The 26,272-nt window shown below is 41.7% G+C and overlaps 1 protein-coding gene across 5 annotated transcripts in view; it reads right to left on the bottom strand.

Moving 5' to 3' along the window:
• Positions 1–25,909, bottom strand: part of kif13ba (kinesin family member 13Ba) — a 43,730-nt gene extending 17,821 nt beyond the window's left edge. For 4 of the 5 annotated variants that reach the window (XM_037748733.1, XM_037748714.1, XM_037748723.1 and 1 more), the window contains exons 1-9: positions 24,080–24,219; positions 23,551–23,866; positions 16,481–16,574; positions 5,257–5,269; positions 4,547–4,607; positions 4,329–4,421; positions 2,852–3,032; positions 1,982–2,069; positions 1,344–1,478 (exon numbers count right to left, since the gene is read on the bottom strand). In XM_037748733.1, the coding sequence (XP_037604661.1) occupies positions 1,344–1,478; positions 1,982–2,069; positions 2,852–3,032; positions 4,329–4,421; positions 4,547–4,607; positions 5,257–5,269; positions 16,481–16,574; positions 23,551–23,620 (735 nt within the window). In that variant the 5' untranslated portion in view covers positions 23,621–23,866; positions 24,080–24,219. Of the gene's footprint in view, positions 1–1,343; positions 1,479–1,981; positions 2,070–2,851; positions 3,033–4,328; positions 4,422–4,546; positions 4,608–5,256; positions 5,270–16,480; positions 16,575–23,550; positions 23,867–24,079; positions 24,220–25,839 lie in introns of those variants that run through there. The other variant, XM_037748707.1, reaches the window with a different exon arrangement.
• Positions 25,910–26,272: the final 363 nt, after the last annotated feature.

The raw sequence follows: 26,272 nt of genomic DNA on the forward strand, positions 1-26,272 counted from the left end.
CACATACACTTCTGTTCTGGTACAGACAAAAATATCTGGATTCTGTTTGCAGAGGGGATTCACCACTAGTATATTATATGCCAATTATATAAAAAATTCTGGCAATACTATAACAGAAAACCACATCCAAAATGAATTCACCAGTCATTAGGATTAGGAAATGACCACAAGACGTAGCAGATGGATTCTGGGAGTACAGAAGGTGAGGGAGGAAAGGTATTTAATGTCTGATGATGTGCAAACTAGGATGAACTTGGAGTGCATTAGGGATGGATGGGACACATTGAAAAAGGACTGGCCTCTTCCGTAACACCAAAACAACTTCTGCACTAAAAAAGTATGCCAGTATGCCAGTGGCCACTGAGGTCTGGCCCAGCTCCCAGCAGCCACTCTGGCCCCGCACCCCCGCAACAAATGGCCCGACCCTGGCGCTGTCAGCAGGCCCCATCTCACTGACTGTCCTAAGCACACTCATTATCTGGTGGACTTTATCAATGATAGATGATTGACATGTTCAGTTCAAGGCAACACACGTCCAGAACTATCTAGATCGAGTTCATCACTTCTATATCTGAGATCAACACCAACTGTTTCTATTTCTATTGAGATGCACACTAAGGGCGCTTTCACAAGTCAATGTTTAGTCCGTTTTAATCGAACTCTGGTGCGGTTCGTTTGGACAGTAGTGAACGCAGTTATCATACTCTGGTGCGAACCAAAACAACTATTCTGAGACTGCTTGCGAGAGGTGGTCTAGGACCGTTTCCAAGGGAACCTGCCTGTGCGAGCATTTGTTGAGATGGACGCAGGTAAACGACAGGTTAACATGAATGGGAGAGGACTGACCTGGACTTCTCCCGAAGTCCGATGTTTGCTTGACATCTGGGCCGAAGGGAACATACAGCATATGCTAAATAAAGTCCACAAATATAGTGACCTTTATAAAGTCATTCGAGATGAACTGGAGAATGGATTTGTGCATACAGCAGATCAGTGCCGAGTTAAAGTGAAAATACTTCGACAGTAATATATCAAAGTCAGCAAAAACCTGTCAGCAAATTATTAACTATTAATTAATTAATTATTATCCGCTTTAATTCGTGCACAGTAAAAGCAAACCAGACTAAATAGAAAACAAACCAAACGTACTATGGCTTGTAAAAGCGCCCTAGGGTGATCTTTGTGTCATCTTAGAACATCTCAGAAATTAATTTCTGATCTTATCCATTATTTAAATTTCCCTTAAAAATGATAAAAAACTAAGTGTGTGTGTTAAAACTGTGCCATACCCCAGTCTGTGTGTGTGTGTGTGTGTGTGTGTGTGTGTGTGTGTCATATCTTACCCCAGACTTCACGTCTTTCAGTGTGTGTGTGAGGATGATGTTGAAGACGGCGTGTGATCGGCTGCTCTCCTCGTTCATGTTGGTAGCAGCGACAGTCCGAGACTTATTCCCCTCTGACATCAGTACCTCAATGTCCTGTCAGAACAACAACAACAATAAATACATGAATAATAGTAATGGTATATTTTCCCATTTTGCTTCACCCTGCACAATAACCTTTAAGACTGCGAAGAATATTATACAGTAAACTTGGTGAGATTCTATGCATGTTTATGTATTTATTCACTGCTTCAATTGGCGAAGAGCTCGAGTCTCCTGGATAGACCCAATATATAAACTACAAGATGTAATTAAACCCTGACATTTTAATAACTAGCCTCTTTGTAGTGTGATTGGTGGGGCAGTTGCTAAGCAGACTGCTGCGATCACGTGAGCAACGCTGATGCAAATCCTCAAAGTTGAAACATCAAAGTGAGAAGGAATGCAAGTAAGAAGCGCTGCTTGTCTGCTGGACACTGACACACTGGTCAGAGTGGGGCAGAGCCAGGATGCAACACAGTAGTAGATGTGAATTAGCGTGTTTACAAACCATAAAAGCATTTTTTTTAAATGCTTAAATTGAAGATAAATATTTTTACCTTGTAGCAGGCCACAGCTAGGCGAGACAGGCCATCCACGTAGGGACCTAAAACTTTATGTTCCCTCACCCTCAGAGCTTGTCGACCCCTGGACAGAAAAACAAAAACAGGTTTCAAACACAGACAAACAACATGATCACTCCTGGTAAATTACTATTCATCTGATGTACTACCAAAAGGGTGGCAATATTGGTTCAGCTGGTTCTGGCCACCACTACAACTTTCCCCAGTTCATAGGGACTTTGTTAGCACTTGGCTCTCTGACCCCCATTCAAACTTGCTCCAGGCCTGACAACTTCATCATTCAGCAAAGCCCATATGGCTGTCAGATGGTCTGCGTCTCTTTGGCCCGTTTTACTGAGGTGAAAGGTCACATAGTGAGCGAAGGTCACAGGTCATGCTGTCTGGGGCAGCAGACACAGGCCTGTGTTCCTGATTTACTGCTGACCTGCTGGACATGAACTGGACTCCATCAGTGACTGCAAGGTCAGAAGAGTGACCTTTTCATCCACTGACCACAGCAGCTGGTGGTACCACAATCCACCAGCAACTTTCTCCAGTTCTACCAACTAACTTGAGGTTAAAATGACTTCAGATACTACTGGTTGTTCTCCTAAAAAGTAGACTAACTTACCAGAGACAGACAGCATTTACTTGTATTTAAGGTTGATGCCCCAGCTCATGACTGTTGTATATTTGTATTTCAGCCCAAATATCAGTCGATCAATCTTATCTCTTCAGTTGAAGGATTTTAATGTGAAGAGCTGCAAGAGGTGTATTCTATATCTCCCTATATATAGGGCCTCCAGAGAGAAAGAAGATGATCCTTCCTTTCAATAAAAGGGTTCGAAGATGAGGTCGAGGTCATACCCTTTGGGGTCGAGCAGATCTCGGACCTTCTCGTTGTAGATCTCCATGTAGGACACCTCCACAGTGAAGCACTCCTCCTCCCGCTGTTCCTTCTGGGTTCGGTCGAACAAAGCACTACACAGCCGGGGAATCAGACCTGGCTGGTCCACTGAACCCATCATGGTGTACGACTTTCCCGAACCTGGTCACAAACACACACAGAGACAACGTCAATTGGAACAGGTAATTGGAAAGGTGAAAATGGCAGCTGAGGCAAAACTCCGAGAAACACAATCAAGTCAGTCATGCAATTTGAGTTATGAACTATTAAACAACAAGTGGCCACTTCATTGTGTACAACTATGAAATTCAATACAACAGGCTAGCAGTGCTACTGTGTGAAAATGACCTCGGCAGAACCAAACAGAAAAGAGCAAGAGGTGACTTTACAACAGTCATCTAGACGTATTTTGGGTTTAGACAAAACGGTGCTTGACAGAGTCAGGTATTGTGCAAAACGTGCCGTGCTACCGTAGCTACAACACAAGTACAAATCTGTTCCAGCATTTAAAAAAAGCATCACAAGGCTGTGTATGACGATTGCATGGCCAAAAAAAACAGAATTTACCAGTGTGTCAAGGAGTTTTTTAGATGTTTAGAGTGGCGAAGACATATTAGTCAGGTGTTGAGATTTGTTCTTTTTGATATGTCAGCTCTCTAGTTTGTGTGATTTTTTACTGTAACTGACAGGAGATCAGTAAGAATCATATCTACTTTTCATATATTAATGTTCACACACCAGGCCTGTGGTTTTGCAGTGCTTTGTTCTTCTTTTTTTCAGACTTTATGAAAAAGTTAAGTCATGAATGATGATTATATCACATGTTTACAAGGCTTGACGTTATAATAATATATATAATACAGAAGATAAGGAACTATAATAAAGTGGACTAACTCATTCTGGCGTTTGTGTAGACGCTGAAATGATTTATATCAGTTCTAACAAGTCTGTTGAAAGATTTGTAGTGTTGAGATTATGTGTAAACTGAGAGGAGAGAGATAATCTTTTTACACCGTGTCTACACTTGACATGTTCCAGCCCTGTTTTTTTTTCAGTCATCAGTCTGATGGAACAGAAACACTTGCATTTTAACCAGTGCCGATATCTACACCATCTGCACAGCATCGCTTAGGGTTTAGCAACATCGTGTAGGTCTATCATGCCTCTGATGTTCTGCTGTTGGTTGAAAACTGCAGTCAAGGTTTGGTATTTTGTTCATGCCAGAGAGAGGAGAGGCTGTCCAACCTTCCTGCTGCAACACATCCACACTGACACTCCTCTCTTAATCATTATAAAAATAAAAAGCTTTAGGGCACTAATGGGAGCAAAGAGAAATTGTTCATACATTGTGTCCTGTAGTTATTCAATAGGCTCCGTTATGAAACATATTCACATCTTATTGACCACACAACAGTGAGCTGTCTCATGGTTAAATACCAGTTTGTCCGTAGGCAAAGATACAGGCGTTGTAGCCCTGGAAGGCGTTGTGGAGAAGACTTTCCCCAAGGCACTGGAAGACCACCTCCTGACCTGGAGACACACACACATAGCATTTTATTCAATTTCATTGTGAATATTGAATCTTTCTAGACTGATCTGTTTAAATGGCATTTTAGTGATGAAATGTTAAAACGTTTATCAGTTGATGAACTAACCAGCAAATCTCTCCTTATCCGTCTCATCCATGGACCAGAAACAGTAATCATAGGCAAAGACCTGGAGAGGGAAAACAGAAGTATGAGAGACATAAATGACAGAAATCTATGGTTGGCTGTAACGCAGCAATGTTAACATTTAATAACAATGTTCACCTTTTAATTGACATACATGATTTGGAAAAAAATGTCTTTCAAAAGTTATTTTTAAATGACGGTAAACTGGGATATTATTCATCTTACCAGTTAATAAGGTTTGATTTAATGAGCTTTCAATAGAGAAACAAAGTTGTAAACAAATGACTTCTTCTTTTTCAGTTTTGTGCAACATGGTGTACGTTATGTGTAATGTGGTTTATGGGTTATGATTAGGGCACTACGGGAATTTTTCAGAAAAAGAAAAGAAATGCTGACACACATTAAAGTGAGCCGCACAGCCAGAAACATGTTAAAAAAAGTTTCCCCAGCAACAAGTACTCCTTGAAGTTTTAAAGTTAATGAATTAAACAAGAGTCTTCTGGCAAAATATTGTTTTACAAATCATTACTTTGTATCACTGCCTGGACGGTTGCTCCCAGTTCACTAACTGAGTCGGAGAAATACAGCGGCTCCTTTGTTTAACACAGAGATGATTCACAACCACTGGAATTACCTCAGTGTAAAACTGTCTGTGCATGTTTTTGTGTGTGTGTGTGGGTGTGTGCTGTTACCTTGGACTGATTCCTGATTATGTTGGGAGGGTCAAGGTCCACAGCAGCATGTGGAGAGATAGGAAGATGACATTTAGTGCACACGTTACAGAGGATGCCGTATGTTAAGTCATTCAATAGGCTCTTCACACTGCAAAAGTTTACCCTGGGATAACTTAGCCTGTTTCCACACACACACACACACACATTGTTGAACCAGAGTTAATCTAAGCCGAGGGCTACATAATTCACACTGCACTTCTACTAGCTCAAAATCATGACACACATTCCCTTGTTTACTTTCGCCCCGTTTCATACTAGAAACTTTTAGCCCCGTGTTTAGTCGTTTTTCAGGGGGATAACCCCACAAACTCAAGGCTAACCCTGCTCTAAAGCCCTAGGCTAAAGTCAGGGTTAGCCCACTTTGGAATGTGCCAGGATTGTGCCACTGTGAAAGTTTTCTTAGCCCCAGGCTAACAGTTCACTTAGCCTGGGGCTAAGTGCACCGTGAAAAGCCCTTCAGAGCAAGCTGTAGTGAAGTCTTTACAGACCGAGAATACAAATGATTTATCTAGCTATCTGTCTATCAATATTTCCTATTGATAACATTTTTATGTAAACAAAATATTATTTTTAAAAATAACAAATACACAGAGATTTTAGAAAGGGGCCAAATAAAAGTATGGTTTTTCCTTGTTCGTGAGTAGCTTGTTTACATCTTGTTTGTTTGTCTCGCGTCAAACCAACTTCCCAGGGGATTTGGTAAGGGTGGGTGTATGTGGATATCAGGGTAGGGCCTGTATTCATCTCTGAGGGCTTGGGTAGACATACAAAAAATCATCTCTGGGACTGGGTGAATTGTTGTGGGAATGTCTGTGTGTGGGCATGTGTGTGTGGGGCTGAGTGGTGGAGGGGGGTTGGTGCTGAAGTTGGCAGAGGGTTGAGGTAGTGTGTGGTGGAATCAGATGGTGGTGTAGAGGAGTTACTGAGTCGAGGTCATGCCCAGAAATGGACAGGCACATGTGGGAAAAAATTGGCCCCAATATCTGTGTGATCTTTTACTGAAAAATACATGTGCGAGCGAGCAGGCATTTACACGACACACATGAACCCACAAATATGTCCTTTAGAACCGATCTTTGCATAAGGGGAATGTCAGAGCATCCAGACCAGGCAAATCAATTTTAAGAAGTTCGTTATGAAATAAAAAAGCAATCTAAACAATAAAACCACAACATAAAGTTACAGAAAGATAAAACTCTCTTTAACATCCTTTGCAGAATACAGAAAAATAAGCCACATGTAAATTACAAGAACATTCATTTTACCACCAATAAAACATCAGATACATTCCCAGACAGATCTGCTGATATGAGCACTATATATATATATCTTAATATGCTCATGGCTGGCATATAATCACAAACACACACACACATACACTGTTAATGCATTAATAAGTATTTATCCGTATTTGTTCAGTACACGGATCCACTAAATGGTCTGCATGTTTATTAATGTGGGCATTTAATCAAAATGCTCTCATAGCATTAACAGCACAGCTGTCTGGGCATTTCAGAATTTTCACTTCATTAGATACAGTATCTGCTTTTGATCTATAATCGAGAGATGCAGTGACACAAATCTTGATATTACAGATCACACTGATCAGATCTAAAATTGCTGTCTGGTGCATTTAAAAAGCATGACTTGGCACTCTGAACCAATATTAATTACCATTAATTTATTTCAAAGCCCAAACTACCTGGCAGTCAGATCAGCAGTTGTCAACTTATTCTGCTGCCAAGCTCAGCATCAATCTGCTTTTAAACAGCATTAGTTTTAACCTACTGGGCATATAAGATAGGGGCCATTTATGATACAGGGACAATAAATAAAGAGGGATATTATTAGCACAATACAAACACTGATACATCTTAACTGCGCCTAAGAAATTTGTGTTAAACAGTGAAACTAGCTGGAGGTGCATTTTGTTATTTTCAAGCCACTGCGTCACATGAGCCAACAATTTAATGTCATGCCTAAGAAAATGTGAATAAAACTCTTTCTTGTGATTGTGACTGAAGTCAAAATTGTCTTTAGAGTATTAACGTGAGCCATTTGGTCTGCGCTTTAATCAAACAGGCTTACTGCAATATAACAACGTCAGGACCCCCGAGGGAACAGAATCCAAAACAATAACAGTCTTGTTCTTCCCATTAACGCACACACAAAACCTGCAGTGAACTTCTCTGATTTATAAAATCATCTCCTGTCGGGCGTTTCTATGAAAACATTCACTCCAAATTCTAAAAAGTTACGCACTTCTTCTCTTTTCTCTTTCTTCTGCTCTGATCTTCCTCACTACGGGCGACCCCCTAAGTCATCTTCCTCCTCCATCTGTGCAGAGCTTGCCTCCGCCCACAGGGTGACGGCAGCTGTCAGTCAGAGAGCTGCATCAAGTCAGATGATGAGGCCAGAGGGAAGACACTACTAGTGGTTTACACACCCACACGCTTCTATCCTTATGAGGACCCTCAACGATATTCACTCTGTAACGCTCACCATCAGTGCTAAATGCCTGACCTGACACCGTGTCCAACCTTGACCCTGAACTGCATCACAAAAATGTCCTCAATCTCAATGGTTCAAACTAGCTCTCGTAAAGACAGATATAGAGGAACAAGCACAAACAAAGACAGTCGAACACCTGTTTCCTTTTACCCATGCACATTCTTTACAAAACGCCAAAGCCGCAGTTCTTGCACAAACCAGCCAGCATCCAGTCCAATCTGTAACACTTCATATTTCACTGACGTTCCATTGCTGACGTGCTGCATTCAGAGGGCGAATGCATGCAGAGTAATTCCTATCTGACGCCTAACTGATTCCAGCAGCTCTCTTCAAACTAGGATACTATGAGGACATCTTCTACACAGCGGCGTTGACGTTTATCCAGAATACTGATTTTGGCAGTAAGAGAGAGAGGATTCTCAGGGTGTTTGAGGGGGTTTAATGCTGTTAAATGTGTTAAAAGCATCTTATTCTACAGAGAAAAGATATAACAGGGTGCTACTGTGATTCTGCAAAAACATTTCTAGCAACACAAATCTTCACAGATGTGCTTGCTTAGAGTAAAATCTTAATGTATAAATTAAATTCTTGCTGATATTGTTTATGAATGCCTGACTCCCAAATATTTATGTTTCGCTGAATGCTCTTCTCGGGGGCTTTCAGAGCATCCTACATGCCTCCCATCTCCCCACAGTCACATCTCCAAACACTCTAGGGGTGAAATCGATGTGGCAGGTTTTGACGTACGCAGTGATGACAGCTGTCATGGTTGCTACAAAGGCTGCGGGCGAGAAGGGTCGCCCATGTCTTGTGCTCAGACGCCCGTTAACGAAGCAAGGGGCCCCCTCTGACCAATGAGACGGGAGGACGAGGCAGTCAGGAGAGCCGTGAGCCCGCCTCCCTCGGTCCTCGAACACTTCTATTCGTCCCTCCTCCCTGCGTCCCGCTCCTCCGCTCTGATCACCGTCATTTAAAAAATAACTTAATGCATGGTTGCTCACCCCCCCCGACCACCCCTCTCTTTCTCTACTGTTCTTGCATGCTTTTTTTTCCCCTCTCTGGGACTGTACCATCCACGGCTGTGTAGGGAGGAACGGAGGATGGAAAGGAGGCTGAAGGTAGCCAGGGGGGTTAGGGAGGGAAGAGGCTGGGCCTGAGACTGGAATGTTAAGCTGAAGCAGAAACAGCATCAGCGTAACACAGTACATACTGATGGAACAGGATAACAGGACATGTAACAGGCTAATACTTCAGTTCAGCACATACTGAATAACATATAGGACAACAGTTCCCACACATACTGTGAAAAGGATTATACGGTAGACAGCCTACGCATATCCTCCTACACAAACCGTATGTTCAAGGGGACATGAAGTGGATTATACCAACCACTGTTCAGGTGATGCGTCGCTTTACAAATATACATTGAAAGTCCAGTATTCTAGCAGCCTATGGGTGATATTGAAATGTTTGAATAAATTAAATTCACTGCCATATCAAGGAGGCCAGTCTGAGACAGGATTTATTCACACAGCCTCAAGAGATCTTCTCTGGCAGGAAATTAGATTTTACTTGCATTTGCAGTATGTCATTTATTTCAAATACATGGTATGTGTAGCTGTCGCCTTAAGACAGATTCGTCATATACTTGATATCAATTCGATGTTTCATGGCTCCTATAATGCATGCCAAGAATTCAAGACAATAAAATTCAGGCAGTAAAATTCAGTAGTACAGTTTGCTTTTACTTTCACTTCTCTTTGCCCACTAGTATCAAGAAGGAAACCTTTAAATAAATCCAACTATATGTATAAGATTATACGCTCTACGCAAAATTGAAAGGCTAACATGTATATTTGAAATCTCGCTTGACTGTAAAACCCAAACTCAAAATAACTCTTCTGAAAAGGCCAGTAAAACAAACTGTGTATTTATTAATAATTCCTTCACTGATTAATTTCGACCATGCCAAGCTTATAACGAGCGGAACGTGCAAGAACCATTTAAATCAACGCATGTGTTTTGACATTAAGCCCTTGCATCAAATAGAGAGCCTAATATACGCATTTCACTTTCTATCCATGTGATGCACATTAACTGGACCTCTGGATAGCTGGGCCTTCTCATGCTAGCTTTCATGCTCTTCACAGAAAACTGACCTAGAAAATAGAAATAGTTTGCACGGTAAATGTTTAGCATTTTGCCATCGCCAACAGTGAACAAGTTCATACGTAAGTAAGACATTTTCTTGCTATTTAAATTCTTCAGCCACACCCTGACTCTGGATGTTCAGACGGGAGCCATACAGCACACGATGATTTCCTGCTCCTTGCCAAACCTGAGCTTGATGCTAATTTCATACAATCATATCAGCTTATTTGGATATAATGCTGCTGTCTGACTAAACATAGTTGAAAGGGCACACTACATGAGCAGTGGTGCCTCTGGTAGCCTCCTCACATACTGTATTTGAATGATGGACCAGTGCAATGTGTCTGCTCTCCTCCTTCTCCCCGGAGCAACTACGCAGCTAAAGAATGGCTGATTTATTGTTTCCTCTTCACTCATTTCAGTCTTTAACTCTTCAGGCTTAATACTGACTCATCAGGTCAGGGACCATATTGATGGGTTTACATCTTAATTCAGTATCCTCTCACAACAGCCAAAACAACTCAGTATTTGCTCATCATGGTGATGTATTTATGGGAAAGACCAATATTCAAAGGGCTGCCGAACAACCTCTCTCCTTTGGCTCTGATTTTCTGACAAACAGCTTGTGAATGTGATGTTGTTTGGCCCCTGACAGTAGTAGTCTGAGATGCTTGAGTTACCACAGCATGTGAACGCACCACCACACTGTTAAAAGCATATGCTGCAAAATGTTTGCTACACTTGTATACTTTTTTTATTCGGATTTCCTAAATTGATTTTGTCAACTCAGTGGCATCAACTGTCCAAAGCCTCTACCTGAGCCTGGCCAAGTGGTCTGAAACCGGAAAATTGTGGAGAAAATGAGCCAGTGTGGCCTGTGGATGAATGACACTCTCTTTCCTTAATTCCTAACCCTGTCATTATGTTAGTGGGCTGTTAGAAACTCCCACCATCACATGGTTGGTTCAGGCTGGACTGTTTAAGCACTTTGCCTAACCCTGCATCAACATACTACATTTATGTTTTTCTACGTTAACAAATACACTGTAGATCCTTCACGTTCAAAAACAGATGTTAGCAAACACAATAAGACTAGACACACAAAATGTCTAACATTCCGCTATATGCGCCCGCACAGACTCTTTTGTGTATCGCCTTGGAAACCAAGCCGCTTGCATTTGCCTCACTGATGTCTGACAGCAGACAGATCGTTGTCGGATTGTGTCAACATCCAGCTTCACCAATCCAATGCAAACAGCCTCAGGTCATCATGCAAACTGCAGTGTCTGCTTATCAGACCGACCGGTACAAAGTGGCCTGGCCCTGCACTTCAAACTCTGGAGGTTAGGAAATCCCTGGTGGTTGCAAAGTGATTCATGGAGAGTAGGTGCAAAAGCAAACAGGACACAAAATAAAATATGTTCAATATGCAACAAAAGATTGCCAGGACCAGACAGCAAAAAAAAAAAACTTATGCTGTCAGAGCTTGTACATCATAGCGTTAAATGTTTCCTTGATGATCCTCTATAAGCAGTGCTTAAAGATAGCAAAATACTCAGACTACATAAAACAAGATTTATGTCGCCATCATCACCGCAGTGAGTCACTGAGAGTGGCAGAGTGAGGAACTTAAGTCTTACTGCCCAGTGAGCGCTGCTGGTGGAAAAACTGAATCAGACACACAAGCAGAACACACACAGCTGAGGAGTAAAAAAATAAAATAAACGACCTTCAAGTGAGGTCCTTTCAAATTATCCATAGAGGAGAATTCAAAAATAGTTCCTGGATGTTTTGAGAATGGTTTGTAGAAAAGTCACTGTTTGGCATCAAACTTTTTGTTAGAAACACTTATCTTTTTTTAGCTTGTGGAAGGAACTTTGTGTTTTAATTAAATAGTTGGGTGTTTAATTGAACTAATAATTTGAGTATAACAAATTAATAATTAAAATTCACTGATTAATTCTTGTCTTGCAGCTCTGGCCTTAATCTAATGTACCAGCGCGTAGTAGAGAGAGCAGGTCTACACACTGGGGTGTGTGAGAGTTGTTCAAGGCTCAGTGTTTACCAATCCTGCACATGGCCTTGTCTACTTTCTCTCCCATGCCTGAGTGGAAGAGGCGGTCATTTCTAAGTATAGTAAGAGAAGTTAAGTAGGCAGAAGAGCCACAAGAGACCTAAAACATTATGTGCACTCAATATACAGAACAACGTATTGAGTTATACCTTGATAGTAAATGCCTTTGAAAGTTCTCCTCCCCTACATTTTCTATCTGCTGACCCCTGTATCAGATTACACAAACCAATTAGGAAATGACCATACTCCACCAGGCAAACACTGGTCAATATTCATCTCTGTCTGTTAATGTAAATCTGGTAATTAACCATTGTTTTGCCCTCTGAGGATCATTTCCCAGACTGGTTGTAAGAACGAACACAAAAAAAGAGGAGGGAAAAAATGGAAAACAGTTTCACTATACGTCCAAAACTCAAAAAACAGGTTGATGCTAATGTATTAGCTGTAGGGCATGCAGCCAGAGTCCACTTACTAAACAGGAGTAAGACAGTTACAAATGAACGTTCTATTTCCCAGCTGCTGTGAGCCATTAGATGAATACAAGATGAGAACCCCAATGGGTTTTAACAATTACATGGATGGAAAACTGTTTGACAGCCCTAGAGAAAGACTAAATCTTTCATCTATATTTAAACAGAACTAATACTGAGCTTCGGGAACAACCCCCACAAAAACACTGGCTCAGACAGTTTTTAAAAATCGCATGTCATACTGGAGAGATTAGGAGTCTATTGTTGAAGATGGTGAATATACATGTCACAGGTAAAGCCTCTATAGGAGATGATCAACAGAAAGGTTTCATTGCATCACAACAGACTTAGCGGGTGTCCAGACTGAAAACATCTCTGCGTTAAAACAATGCAATGTTTTGGTGGGGGTGTGTTGCTTCAGGTAGACATGAAATCAAATCCAGGATGTCCAGTTTAAGTGAATTTGATGTCTCATGGGAGGCCAAAATACTGCAAAGGGGTTTGTTATTCTCACTGGAAAATTATCTTGGCTGTAATTAATCTTTTATCCCGACTATGACGAGCTAAACAGTACAAATATAACGTTCACAAACAAAGTAATCCACCAGGAATGTGCACTTTACATGTATTTGATTGGCCCCTGCAGCGCCTTGCCAGATGATATTGCGTTGGAGCAAAAGTTGAGCAACGCTGAACTTTTGCCGAACGACACTCATTTTTTGACAGAATATTTGCTCCATCTATTTGGCAGGGAGGGTCACATGATGACCTCTGACCCAGGATATCCTTCCTAGAGCTTATTTGTATAGAGAGCCAATTTTAAGGCTTGCTTCTGTTCCGCATTATGTTTTTGCCTCAGCTATAGTTCAGCGCTGTGGCGGTTTAATGCTAACAAAATAATTGCTTTTATGTCTTTGTAAACATTTCAAGGTGTTCAGATATGATTAGCAAGGATAGTAGTAAATATCCATTTACAGATGCATACCAATCAACGAAAGAAACGTAAAGTAGAAATACACTATGTAATGGAGTCTAATGGATCAGAGGGCTATCCTAGAAGTGGGGCAGGATGCAGCTCTCTGTTAATGGTAATCTAGGAAATGAAGATCATTTGAAGATACAGTGGAGTCCAACAAATGCCACAAAAATTAAGTGTATTTAAAATAGTACAGAATACTGGCAAATGGCAACAGATCATAATAGCACATACATGTAATATGGACTGAGCACCTATATGGGCTATACAGCCTTTTTCTTAGTTATATATTGATTAACTGGTTTTCTGTTGGGAGACTGTTGTTTTGAAGAACAGATTGCTGTCTTGGTGCTTATACAAGAACACGTCTCTTTCACATTTAATGATTTTGTTGGTTTAATAACGCGAGAATCCAAAACACATTGTGCTAATCAGTTTAATGTGGGCATCTTCTACTGCAACGTCTGTAATTTTTTGCAGATAAGCCATAAAAGGGTTTGGATTCTGTCAGGAAGCTGCACTCTCTTTTTTTATGAGTTATCTTCTGCAGATATGTCTTCCAAGTTTTAAACAAAGGGCATCCTGGTGATACAGTCAGCTAAGCAAACACCATGCACCTGCAATATCCTAACTTTACAGCATACTGTACTTCCTTTACACACCCACTCCAGTCTTTCTCAACTATTAACAACAGCTAAGTAAAATGCTGAGTAAGAGATAGTACTCCAATGAAAACGGTATGAAAATGGAAAACAAACAAACAAAATGAAAATAGCATCTGCACGCTGAGGGCAGCCATCAGTCAGTCCATCCTCCCGCTGCTTCCTCGCTCCTTTGTCACCGAGAGACAGAGAGACAAACTACAGCTCTGCTCTTGTTTAGTCCTCCATAAAAGTCACTGGGGGAAGTTTATGGACGACAGATGCTCGAGTAAATGAGGGTTTTTTCCCCCTCTTCCATCGTCTCCACTCTCAAGGAAGGGGCTTCACGGTCACCGACAGCGACCCGGAGTTAACCTCCCCCTGTGTTGCCACGGAAACGGAAGAGCTGAGAAAAAAGGGAGGAAGCCAGGCGGTGGGAGTTACGACCCGACGGAGTGAGGGAAGAGAGGAGCGGAGTTGAGTCTGTCTTTTCATGTGTAATTGTCTCTGTCTGCCTGTGTCTCGCCGCTGCTGTCTTTCTTCCAGGCAGAGGCACCTCTGACACACACAGAAACACATGCTACTGCTGCTGCTGCACCTCAGCCTCAGGCCAGCCTTATTCACTACTTCTGATCCGGCAATCTGCAGTCAGATCCGCCAGTCACAAGGAGAGCTTTCTTCCGACGCAGCTGGCTTCCTCCAAGATGGCGGGCCGGTAGTCAAGTAAGGCCAACAGGCTGATTTTGAACCATTACATAACTTAATTAAACAGCTGTTATTATTACAGCTTTTTCATTACAGATGAGGTGATTAACTTCACAGTTATATCTGCAACAGTATGCTGAGTCTGACCGTCTGACCACCACAGCAACATTCCCTCTCTCACGACAACACACACACAGAGTACATGCGGTCACACATTTCTGTTCTGCTCAACGCGTACACGTTCTAATGCCTCAGAGACACTCAAGAGTCCAAATCAGTGTTACCCACAAACAGCAGCTGGTTCAACAGGATGGAAACAAGCCAAGAGAGGGGAAACAAGTGATTGGAGTTGAAATACACCTGCCTCGCGGAGGCCCTACAGCTGGTTAGTCAGCTTCCTGCCAAAAACTACGTCATGACGACAAAGGAACATTCCAGACAAATCTGAGATGAGACCAGCTTTTTAGAAGTAGCAATCAGGGAAAAGATACAAGAAAAATATCACTCAGAGTACAGTTACAAAGATAAAAGAAATATAGCAGAGTGTCTGTGTGAGGGCGATAGAAAGGGGCTCGTGGCAGCTCATAAGAAGCTACAGAGTTCCATGGCTAAGAGAACTTACTGTATCGGCTCCATTAAAAGTATGCCAACGCTATTAGTAGTTCCTGTTTGCAATGTACTCATGGATGTACAGACAACTATCACTGGATTACTCTGACATTCATGAAACTTTAAAGATGATTCTCAGGCAAGTTCTTCAGTTATAACATGCGTCTTTTTTCTATGATTTCGAAGCAGATTTATAGATGTTTATTCGTGATGGACATTTCATTAGATATTCCTCCGCTCACTCCTCCTTTTCCAAAACTACAGTAACGTGAGCCGCCGAGTGCAAAAGCGTGGTAACGCCGTTCGCCTCGCTCAGAGGCCATCATTACCAAAATAACTACTTCAGGAGCAACGGAAGTCAGACGGCAACTGGTGGTACCACGATTTTGCACTCGCAAAAGCGTGTTGGAGAACTACGGTGGCCTCCAGGTAATGTAAAAATGCGAAAGGCCCTCTCTTGAGCCAGTGTTTGGTTTGTCTGTTCTGGGCTACTGTAGAAACATGGCGGAGCAACATGGTGGACACCATGGAGGACCCGCTCCCTGCGTAGATATGAAGGGCTCATTCTAAACTAACGAAACCACAATCATTCTTTTTGTTTCAGGTGATTATACACTAATGAAAACATAGTTATGAATATTATATTCCATTTCTGCTAATAGATCCCCTGAAATGTTGCACACTGTTCCATTAAGTCATACAGAATCTAAAAATATGTCCATCATGTCTGTGTTTTCAGATTTGACTAAACTATGACTCAGCAAAGGAATTCAATTTTATGCAAATTGCAGCAATTACACGATAAGCGTTTTAAAGTACCACACCTGCATGCACCTATCCCTTTCACCTCACGCAGTATCTTTGCTTCGCATCTCTCAGTATTTCTCTTGGTCAGTTCTGCATAAAATGTATATTGTAATACACCATACCCCTTGTGAAATATAAAAATATAAAATCATTTATACATTTATAGGCACTGATTTGTTGAATTAGATGTTTAAAGAGAATAAATCATTGCTGTGGATACAGATTGTTGTAAACGTACCTGGAGTCTGCTTTTCCCAGGTTCGCTCCGCCCGGATGGAGGATCGTTTGGTTCTTCTCCATCTCCACGATGCATTTAGTGTTTAGTTCTCTTTCTGTGGATCAGACAACACATTAAAGTGTTACAACCAAAGCAATAAACCCCACAACAACACGTTTCTACTGTGACCCTTGCTTGTTTTAACATTATTACACCATGTCAAGTTGTATGTCGCTTTGTCATCTCCAGCTCACTGTCATGACAAAATAGGATAGAAAGTGTAACAAAGGTATCATAGTATCACCATCATCCAGAAGTACACACATATTCCCTTAACATTCTTCCCCTGGTGGGAATATAACTGCAGAAACTTTCAAGCCACCTTGTAAACTTTGACTCTTTTATGAGCCAACTTGATATTTAGAAAAATGACTCTAAATGGTGTGTGTTAGGTAGATAGGCTTCATTTATAGAGTGCTGCAGGAATGAGTCTTAAAACTTATTAATGAGTTTGCATTTTTGCATTTCCGGTTCCCTTGTCTAGAAGTTAATGGGTTTTTAGTTAGATGCCTGAAATAAGGTCTGTGGTTAACACAAGCTGAAGAAATGTTAACCTTTTGTTCTACAATGTAAAATATGTCAATAAATACCTCACTAGTGAATTTTAAAGCTTTTACATACAAAAAAGGCGGTTGCTAACAAGTGGCTAAATGAGACTACAAGACGTCATCACACCGGCTTGTCCGCCTTTACAGCCTCATTGTGTATACTTGCGCTCATGCGACCGTGGTGTAGCTCGTTTACAGCCTAACGTTAGCGTTCATACTTCAAAAATCATAAAAGTGGTGTTCATTTGCGGAGATTATTTTACGGAACAAAATGTGTAAGTATCATAAACGTGTGTTTGCCACAGAGCTTATTTTCTGCAATAATCCAAAACCCAATGGAGAAAATCCCATTTTTTTTTGTCGAGGGAACCAGGGCGATGCTAACTTCACACATTGGGTAAACAATAAAGATGTTCTATATACTATAAGTGTTGCTGGACTTTTGAGCTCTTCCGACTTTTACCCTTCTCCATGCACCTTGGATGTAGGTGAAGTTTTTCCAGAAACCCCCCCAAGTTAAATAGCACAATAGCACAATAATTCCCTGTGGAACATTAAGTTCAGACAATTGTGTGAGTGGGCCAGGAAACACCAACTCTGAAAATGACCTTTTACCTTGGAGAGAGCATTAAGCTAATCAATAAAACAGGACTTCTTTCCCTGCTTCTCACGCACACGCACGCACGCACGCACGCACGCACACATGTACACGATCAAGGGCCTCCCATGCTGACCCTGGCCTGTTTGCGTCATGACGCAACACCAGCCACTTCCAACTCAGCATATGGAGTGGTCCTAATGCTTTGTCCACTCGGATATTTATGTCCATCGGCTGAACAAGTCAGAATATAACGCTGCACATTGAGGCTACTTGATTGAGGTTGAAGTTTTGCCAACTACAATTTCACATTCCATCAGAATTCTTTTCTCGAAATGCAAGGAATACATTAGTACAGAGTAATCTCTTTTTTGTGGACTTTAAAATAGATTTATTATCTTATATGTTCCTAGTATAAAGCACTACATATTTGTTTTCATAGCCGAGTAAGTCTTAAATGCTTGTAACAGAAGCCTTGCTGTGAAAGTAACCAGCAGAAGTGTTGGAAAATAACAACATGAACCGCACTGGAAATTCACGAGGCTGGTAAGTCTCTCCATTCATTGGTCTCGCCAATGAGACCTAATGATGGTTGTCTACATACGGGCTAGGTGCTGCCAGCCTGTCCTGGGCATCCAGTTTTTGGCAGAACTGGTCGTGCATTTAAAAGAAAAAAGAAAAAAAAAGGCATTTGTCGGGTGGTTACTTGCAGAGCAGACTAATTTACCAGGATTAGAATAACTGTGTTTTACTGCTGATGAATGTTTGGGCCACAGCCACTTTGTTTTTTTAAGGCCAATTGCTGCCATTTATTACACTAATTACACCATTATACTAATAAAATAAAAAAGGGTCACCAAATACTGAATTAACATAATTATGATCATGCCTGTAGCTGTTTGTTTTTAATTAAAATAGTCTTTACCTTGGCCTGGAGGCAAATCAATAATACAGGATGAGGTCACGTCACCTTCACGATTTTCTCTGCAATCAGGAAGCTTGTTTGTCAAAGCAGGCCACAAAACCCAATGACAAATTCATGCTATTTAAGCTGATAAGATAAGGGTGGGACTCGGTATTTCTATCCCCCCTGGTGGGGATGTCCTTTTCCATTTTTCCCCCTTCCACAGGGAGGTCAGAGGTCAAGGCTAGGACAGCACTCCTTTATTTGTAAATCAGTGTTTGCTCAAGGACACTACAGCAGAGAGGAGACTTGCCGATAATGAATAATGTCCTTCAACTATAAGACCTGGTTCAAGCCTCCCATGTAAACAAGCATCCATCCTGATCAACTGCCCTTCAGAAGTAGTTTACTGGGTGTCTTATCACTGCATTGACCATCAGCATTTGACCCAGGATTTACTGCTAGATTTTTAAGACACAATCATGTCCCAGATGACGGTAATCATCTCTCCATTATGTAGCAAGCATGCAAGAGCATGCACAGATTATGAACTTCAGCAAATGTGTTAGGACAGGAAACGTTCTGTGGTTTCAATTCCTTTCTTCGACAAGAGAACTCTCTAAAGCCGTATTATTACACTGTGTCACGTTATGGTTGTTATGCCTTCGGTTGCTTTTTCTGACCAGGGCATGACCACTTTGAAGCAGGGATGAGCACATACAGTATAATGAATTAGTCAGCAGCAATGGAGCATGTGATGTTTTTTTTCTTGATGAAAGAAAATGGTACGAAATTCTCAACAGTCGTTGCACTACCCAGAGTTAATTACAGTGTATGGGAGGCAGAGCAATTTCAAATAAACCTTTCCTCCATGTGCGATGACTTCACCAGATGACAACTTATTGCTTAAACTAGTGATGGTTATGAATGCTGTCGCAAGAAGCTTAGCATCCTTGCCAAACAGTAGCTGGCTATACCTGCCTACTCTGCTCTTGCCAAGAGTGTTTTCAACTGCTGTGTAAGTGTTCAGCAGGCACACCTAACTATTAGCGCGGTTTTGTTTCCCTAACAAATACATGCAAATGACCCGTTTATCAGGCTATAATGGCAGGTAGAATAAAAGAAAATACACAAGTCACTTCACAAGTCACTTCAAAGTGGCTGCTCAAGTAGACAACTCAAACTTCTCACCCCAAGTCAAAATCTACCATCATTTCCCTCCCTGAGATACAAAGGGGAATCCCAACCTGAGGAGCTCTACGACTGAGGAGAAGCTAGCTGTGTCTGTGCAAACCAGGCAGGGACATTAGGGATTTGAGGCTCAACACTGCTGTTCCTGGCAGGAACACAGGGGTAGAGCCATGGAAACTTGGTGTCAGAGGTCAGAGGACCTGAATCACCCACCTATTATTCTGCTGTCAAGGACACTGCTAAGCAAAAAAAGCAGGGTGAGCCAACAGAGACCGAGTGACAAAAGACAGTGAGAGCGAAAGAACACGATAAAGTTAAACAGGGAGACTGACACAGACAGAGAGAGAGAGGTTCTCTCTTCTTCTTCTGCTGCTACTGCCTACATTACCCATGTGCCCCTACTGCTGCAGCTTTACTTCCTGCTTAGCAAGAGGGGAAAGTGTGATGCCTTGTGGATATGATGAGGATAAATGTACCCATTGTTATCTGCCCCTCCTTGCTCCATAACCAGCTCCCACTTTCCACTTGTCTCTGGTCCTTCCCTGGGCTACCGGTGCTGAGGTTTGGCACAACAGCCCTGACATCAGCCTGTGTTGCCGTTGCTACGCCTGGGGTTGCTCTGTTCTTCGAAGGCCACAGCCATGGGAACATGGAGCATTACGCAACGTTAGCAAATATTCATTCAGACTCACTCCCTTCCTGCCTTTGTCCAGCTAGGCTGTTACACCAACTCTCCTCCTCAACCTGGGATACACAGGGACAGTGCCCCCGAGGAGAAGAAGCCTGCTTATTATATCAGTGTCACAGGTCTGAATCACTGCACCAGCTGGGGGAAAGTGTCCTCCCTTAACTACTGCTGCTACTGTGTCCTGAAGCAAATGTCTGGCAGCAGAAGACAGGGAAAGAGCTGTACCTGAACTCAACTGAGCAGCTCAAAAGGTATGAGATAGAGGCCTGAATAGCAAATGATGGGGAGCTGGAAAATGGAGAGCATTTTTTTCTAGGGGTGATTCATTTCTTCTGAACCGGCTTGTGATAGATGAGTTCTGTGTCCACTCGGGGCTGATATGGTATTTGGGGGGGGCTATTTGAAATCATAAAAGTCTTACATTAACACTGGTAGATATGGACAGAAGCTCCATTCAGACAGGGACCAGAAAGGCATCACTGGAAACATGGCACTGCTTGTTCCAAACCCTTTCCCACTGCCTTTAGTGAGCCATCAATTTGCCTGCTTGTTCCCCTTCACCAAAAATCATAGTTGCTTTTTCTTGCTGAGCAATGGAGGACACATGCAGGACTTTGTTTACAGTGTCAACAGAATCTTGCATGTTTGATCGCGCACCAGTGAAGCTGGATATACAGCTACTAGTGATGCAGGTTGCTTCTCTTTAAAAACCTGGCTGCAGCCAGGAAAAAATATCATACATTAAAGGACTATTTGGTAGACTTTGCTCCATTGAATTCATCTCCTTTTGAAAGTGGATTTTTGGTGCTTGAATCGTGGTTATTTCAAAATAAAAAATAATTTAGTGACGATTTTGTGTTCTATACTAAATTAACAATGGAAACACAAAAAAGGAGGCGGTGTTTCAATCAAGAAAATCTGGCAGACACTTGGCCATCACCTGCACCCGTCAGGTTAGTTAGAGAGAAACTTGAATGACTAAATGAGTCACACCTACAGTGGGAACAATACATGGGCATACTGGGAACAAGTGGAGTTAAAAGAGGAGATGTCACACGTCATACCATTGGGGAAACACAGGCGCAGTTAAATCTGGTCCGCAATTGAGCCAATAGTAACGCATGACAGCATCTCCAGTTACACTGCGCATGTGTCATACCCCATAGCTCAAGACCGTGTCCCAGCCTCTTTCAATAAGCCTCGACTGGGAAGTGGTCAAGAACAGAACTCTCCCATTAGAAATGGATGAGATGTCGCCAGAGAAATGCATTACAGTAAATGCCTGCCTCTCTGAATCTAAATGGCTCCTGATCTGAAGCTGAATTCCACCAGAGCTAACCTGTAACCTCTCCGTCTGTATCACCATCTACATAAACACAACCTTGGTGTGTCCAAAACAAATGTCCAACCTTGCAGAGTGCCATTACTGAAAAATCACCCTGATTGCTGAGTTTCTCTACACTTGAGGTCACGGTAAATCCCTGCTTATGGGAACAGCGTTGCGATCCACTGCCTTGGTCTTGTGACCGACTTCTCCAGCTCACAGTGGGGTGAGAGAGAGAGGGGGAGAGAGAGAGAGAGAGAGAGAGAAGGGGATACACGTGATTCATTCTGCCAGTTGTTGGTCAACCACTCTGCCTCAGTAGCTCTCCTCCTCCTCCTCCTCCTTTCACGGCACACATGGTCTCCCACGGTAAAAACACAGCTTGGCAATCGATCAGGGAAAGGTCACCCATCCTTTACTGCACTGAAAATCTGCAATATAATTGACCGGAGTATTTGCACGCAGATTTGTGTAACACTGTGCCTTTGTTAGCCGGGCTTTTCTAAAATTAGGGATGAGGGTGTAACAATATCTAGACAGAATATGTAACAGGGGAAGGGAAGATTGGTGGACTAATGATACAAGCATGTTGGTCTAATATTAGAGAGGCAAAGATGACAGGCGTAGGAGAAAATATAGTATCAATGAGCAACTTAATTTCTAGTAAATGATACTTCATTACTGAGTGCACTGATCCCCCCCGAGGAGAGTTTTTCTGGCATATCACCGTTGCCCTCATTCAATTATACCAAACCCCAGCTCTCCTGTTAAACTACTGAATTGCCCCTCTGTTACAGCAAGTGACAGATAAAGTCAATTGGCATCTGTATCAGCCGGCGAAGAAGCCAAAGCGTCTAGACTTTTTAACAGTAGATCTCACACAGCATCTCGCTCAGCTTTAAATCTAGCTGGATGGCAGGCAGCCATGAGGGAAGCCCTATGGCAGCAGCAGCAGTGTACTAACATGTGCCACCCAGACCAGCCAGACCACAGCTTTTTTTTTTAATCTGCAAGAGCTCATTTCACTAATGGGTGGTGGTGATTTCTGACTGGCATCCCATTCCCAGGAAATTAAACGGAGGGAGCATTTAACTCAAGCTAGTCTCCTGGGGGAAAGCGTTATTGTTACTGCAGTGTGTTTACAGTGAACCCATGGTAGTCTATGCATCATGTCCAATAATGTTAATCTGATTTTGGTGCATTCATGATAATAATCTGACATTTAGCATTATATAACCTCAATGTATTCATCGTGTTAATAACCTGAAATTCAGACACATGCAGTTTCCATGTACAGCAATAACAATCCCCAGACAGAAGCCTTCTTCATGGGAAAGCCTTATTGTTACTGCAATGTGTTTACAGTAAACCTGTGGTAGACTATGCATCATATAAACCATAGATTGTCCAATATTGTTAATCTGGTTTTGGTGCATTCATGATAATAATGTATTCATTGTGTTAACATGAAATTCAGACAGATGCAGTTTCCATGTACAGCAATAACAATCCCAGACAGAAGCACCTCTCTCACCTCTCCTGTTCATGGGAAAGCCTTATTGTTACTGCAGTGTTTACAGTCAACCTGTGGTAGTCTATGCATCATATAAACCTTAGATTGTCCAATAATGTTAATCTGATTTTGTGGCATTCATGATAATAAATCTGACATTTAGTGTTACATAGCCTCAATGTATTCATCGTGTTAATAACCTGAAATTCAGAAAGATGCAGTTTCCATGTACAGCAATAACAATCCCAGACATAAACCCTCTCACCTCTCCTGTTCATGGGCCGTACACGAACAGCCACCTTGACATTGGCGTCGTCCAGGCTGGGCTCCCCCATGCTGACTCCTCTCCTGATCCAATATAAATCAGCTCTTCTTCAGCTAAACAATCATCCAAAAGCCTGGAAATGTTGCGCTAGCCTGGACTGGACTGTCAGCCAGCTAGCTTCGCTCAGCGTTGCTCCATAGACCAGGCATGGAAAAACACAAAAATCCTGCAGGAAGCCAGCTGCCAATGCTGCTTTATCTTCTTCTCCTGCTCATATTCCAGGCTGATTTAAATCCACAGAGGAGGCTGGTGGAGGCTGGAAGGGAAAGAAATGTAAATTAAGATATTACAGCAGCTGCATGGTGGATGTGACTGAGCAATGCTATCTGAGAGGCAAAAAAAAAACGGTGCTAGCCAGCTAATTTGCCAGGCAAACTGAAGGGGCAGGAAAGAGGAAAGTTTTTGGTCATTTCTAACCATTTTTACGACATAACATCCTCAAATACAACCCAATCTTTGAGCTACGTACCTTGGTAGATTCATCCCTGAGCCTGACACCCGCTAACCTACTGAGAACAACCGAGAGAGATCCCCAGAGAACCGCTTGGTTGATGATCTACTTCTTCTTCCCAACAGGAATCCACTGTCCTCTCTCTCTCTCTGTGTGTGTCAAGCAACTGGCAGCAATCCGCCCTTCCGGTGACATATTATAGCCCTTCAAATTAAAAGCGCGTCGGTTAATTAAAGGTCCCATATTGTATGAAAGTGAGATTTCCATGTCTTTTATGTTATAAAGCAGGTTAAAGTGCTTTATAAATACTGTTAAACTATCAAAACACTCAATATATGGAGAAATACACACAGCCCCGTATTCAGATATTGTGCGTTTGAAACAAGCCGTTATAGGATTTCTGTCCATTTGTGATGTCACAAATATACAATATATATAGACCATTACACGACTCGTTTTCAGTAAAAGTGCCCATTAAAGCTTCAGTAGGCAGAATGTTTTTGGCATCATTGGGCAAAGAATTCCATAATAACCTTTCAGCATGTTGTAATTCAAGTGTTCGGAGAGAAAACTAGACTACTGCACCTCCTCATGGCTCTGTTTTCAGGCTTTAGAACATCTAGCCCGTAACGGGAGACTTTAACCAATCACAGGTCATTTCAGAGAGAGAGCATTCCTATTGGCTGTTCATTCAACAGAGGCAGCCGTCAATTACTCGCGAACTCTGATCAAACGGTCAAACTAGGCAGCGCCGATCAAATATGAATCAATATTCTGTTACTGTAATTCTTATTTCTCTCCTCAGATGTTGTCAGAATCATCTTGTAGTGCACGGTTTAGCTGTAAACAGCTGCTCAGAGACGGTAAGGCTCCAGCTCGGCTCTGACTGCTTGTTTTCCTCCGGTCTGTGAAATCTTGCAGATGCCATTAGGGAGCACCGGAGGACACAGAGGCACATGATTTTTTTCAGATTACCTGTCTCATAGATATGTGTGCATGTGTACAGTATATGTGTTTAAGAGTAGATATATGTCATATATGACCATCTAGCCTCATTCAATGCCAAACACACACCCATTATCCACATCACACACACACACACACACACACACACACACACACACACACATTCTTCAACCTGCTTTTATCCCCTTGTGTTGTTTTTGTTTTGTTTTGTTTTTGTACTTTGTTATTTGTCTTTCTCTGTATAATATATTTGGTCTTTTTTTATATATGCCCATGCACGTCTTCACTTGTTTTGTAATCACTTTATAACACAATAAAAACATAAAAATAAAAAAAATAAAAAATAAAAAGATTACCTGTCTCATGCACTACTCTCAGGATATAGTGACAGTTTTATGAAAATAACTTTTTTAATCATGTTTGCTCCAGTTTTACCTACTGCTGCTTTAACATTGACTTAGCTATTCGTTAAATTTGGCCAACAGCATCTGTTGAACAAGTTAAAATCACTCTACTATTGTTTTTATGGTTAAACTTAGTCCTTTAGTGGTTGCTGCAACCCAGTTCCCACAGGGGGGAGGACATTATTAGTTACACCAGCCCAGCCTGGGGAGGACATTATTAGTTACACCAGCCCAGTTACCGTTAACCGTTAAGTTTTAGCGAGAACCGTTAGCTTTAAAGTACCGGTCAATCTCGGTTAGTCAGAGGTCAAGATTACACTTTTACACGCTAAACAGGAGAAACTGACTAAATAACAACTTACGCTAGCCTTCTTTAGGATGAAATATGGTAAAAAATGAGCTTGTTACCCAGATGTGTTGAAGACCCCAGTCAGTCAGTCACGCGACACTTCCGGTGCCCACTGGTCAAACTAAACAATAAACGTTTACACTTCCTGTTATGGTTTTCAAAATAAATCCTGCTAATGGAAAGTCACATTACTGGAGAAGGGAAGCTTGGTGGACTAAAGATACATGCATGTTGGTCTAATATTAGTGAGAGAAAATATATTCTTAAAGTCACAAGATATATTCTTAAAGTCACAAAATTCTTAAAGTCACACAATATATTCTTAAAGTCACAAGATATATTCTTAAAGTTACAAAATATATTCTTAAAGTTACAAAATATATTCTTAAAGTCACAAAATATATTCTTAAAGTCACAAAATTCTTAAAGTCACAAAATTCTTGAAGTCACAAAACATATTCTTAAAGTCACATTACAGTTCAATTCAGTCAG

This window comes from Sebastes umbrosus, chromosome 2 (assembly GCF_015220745.1).
Source record: "Sebastes umbrosus isolate fSebUmb1 chromosome 2, fSebUmb1.pri, whole genome shotgun sequence".
Taxonomy (NCBI): Eukaryota; Metazoa; Chordata; class Actinopteri; order Perciformes; family Sebastidae; genus Sebastes; species Sebastes umbrosus.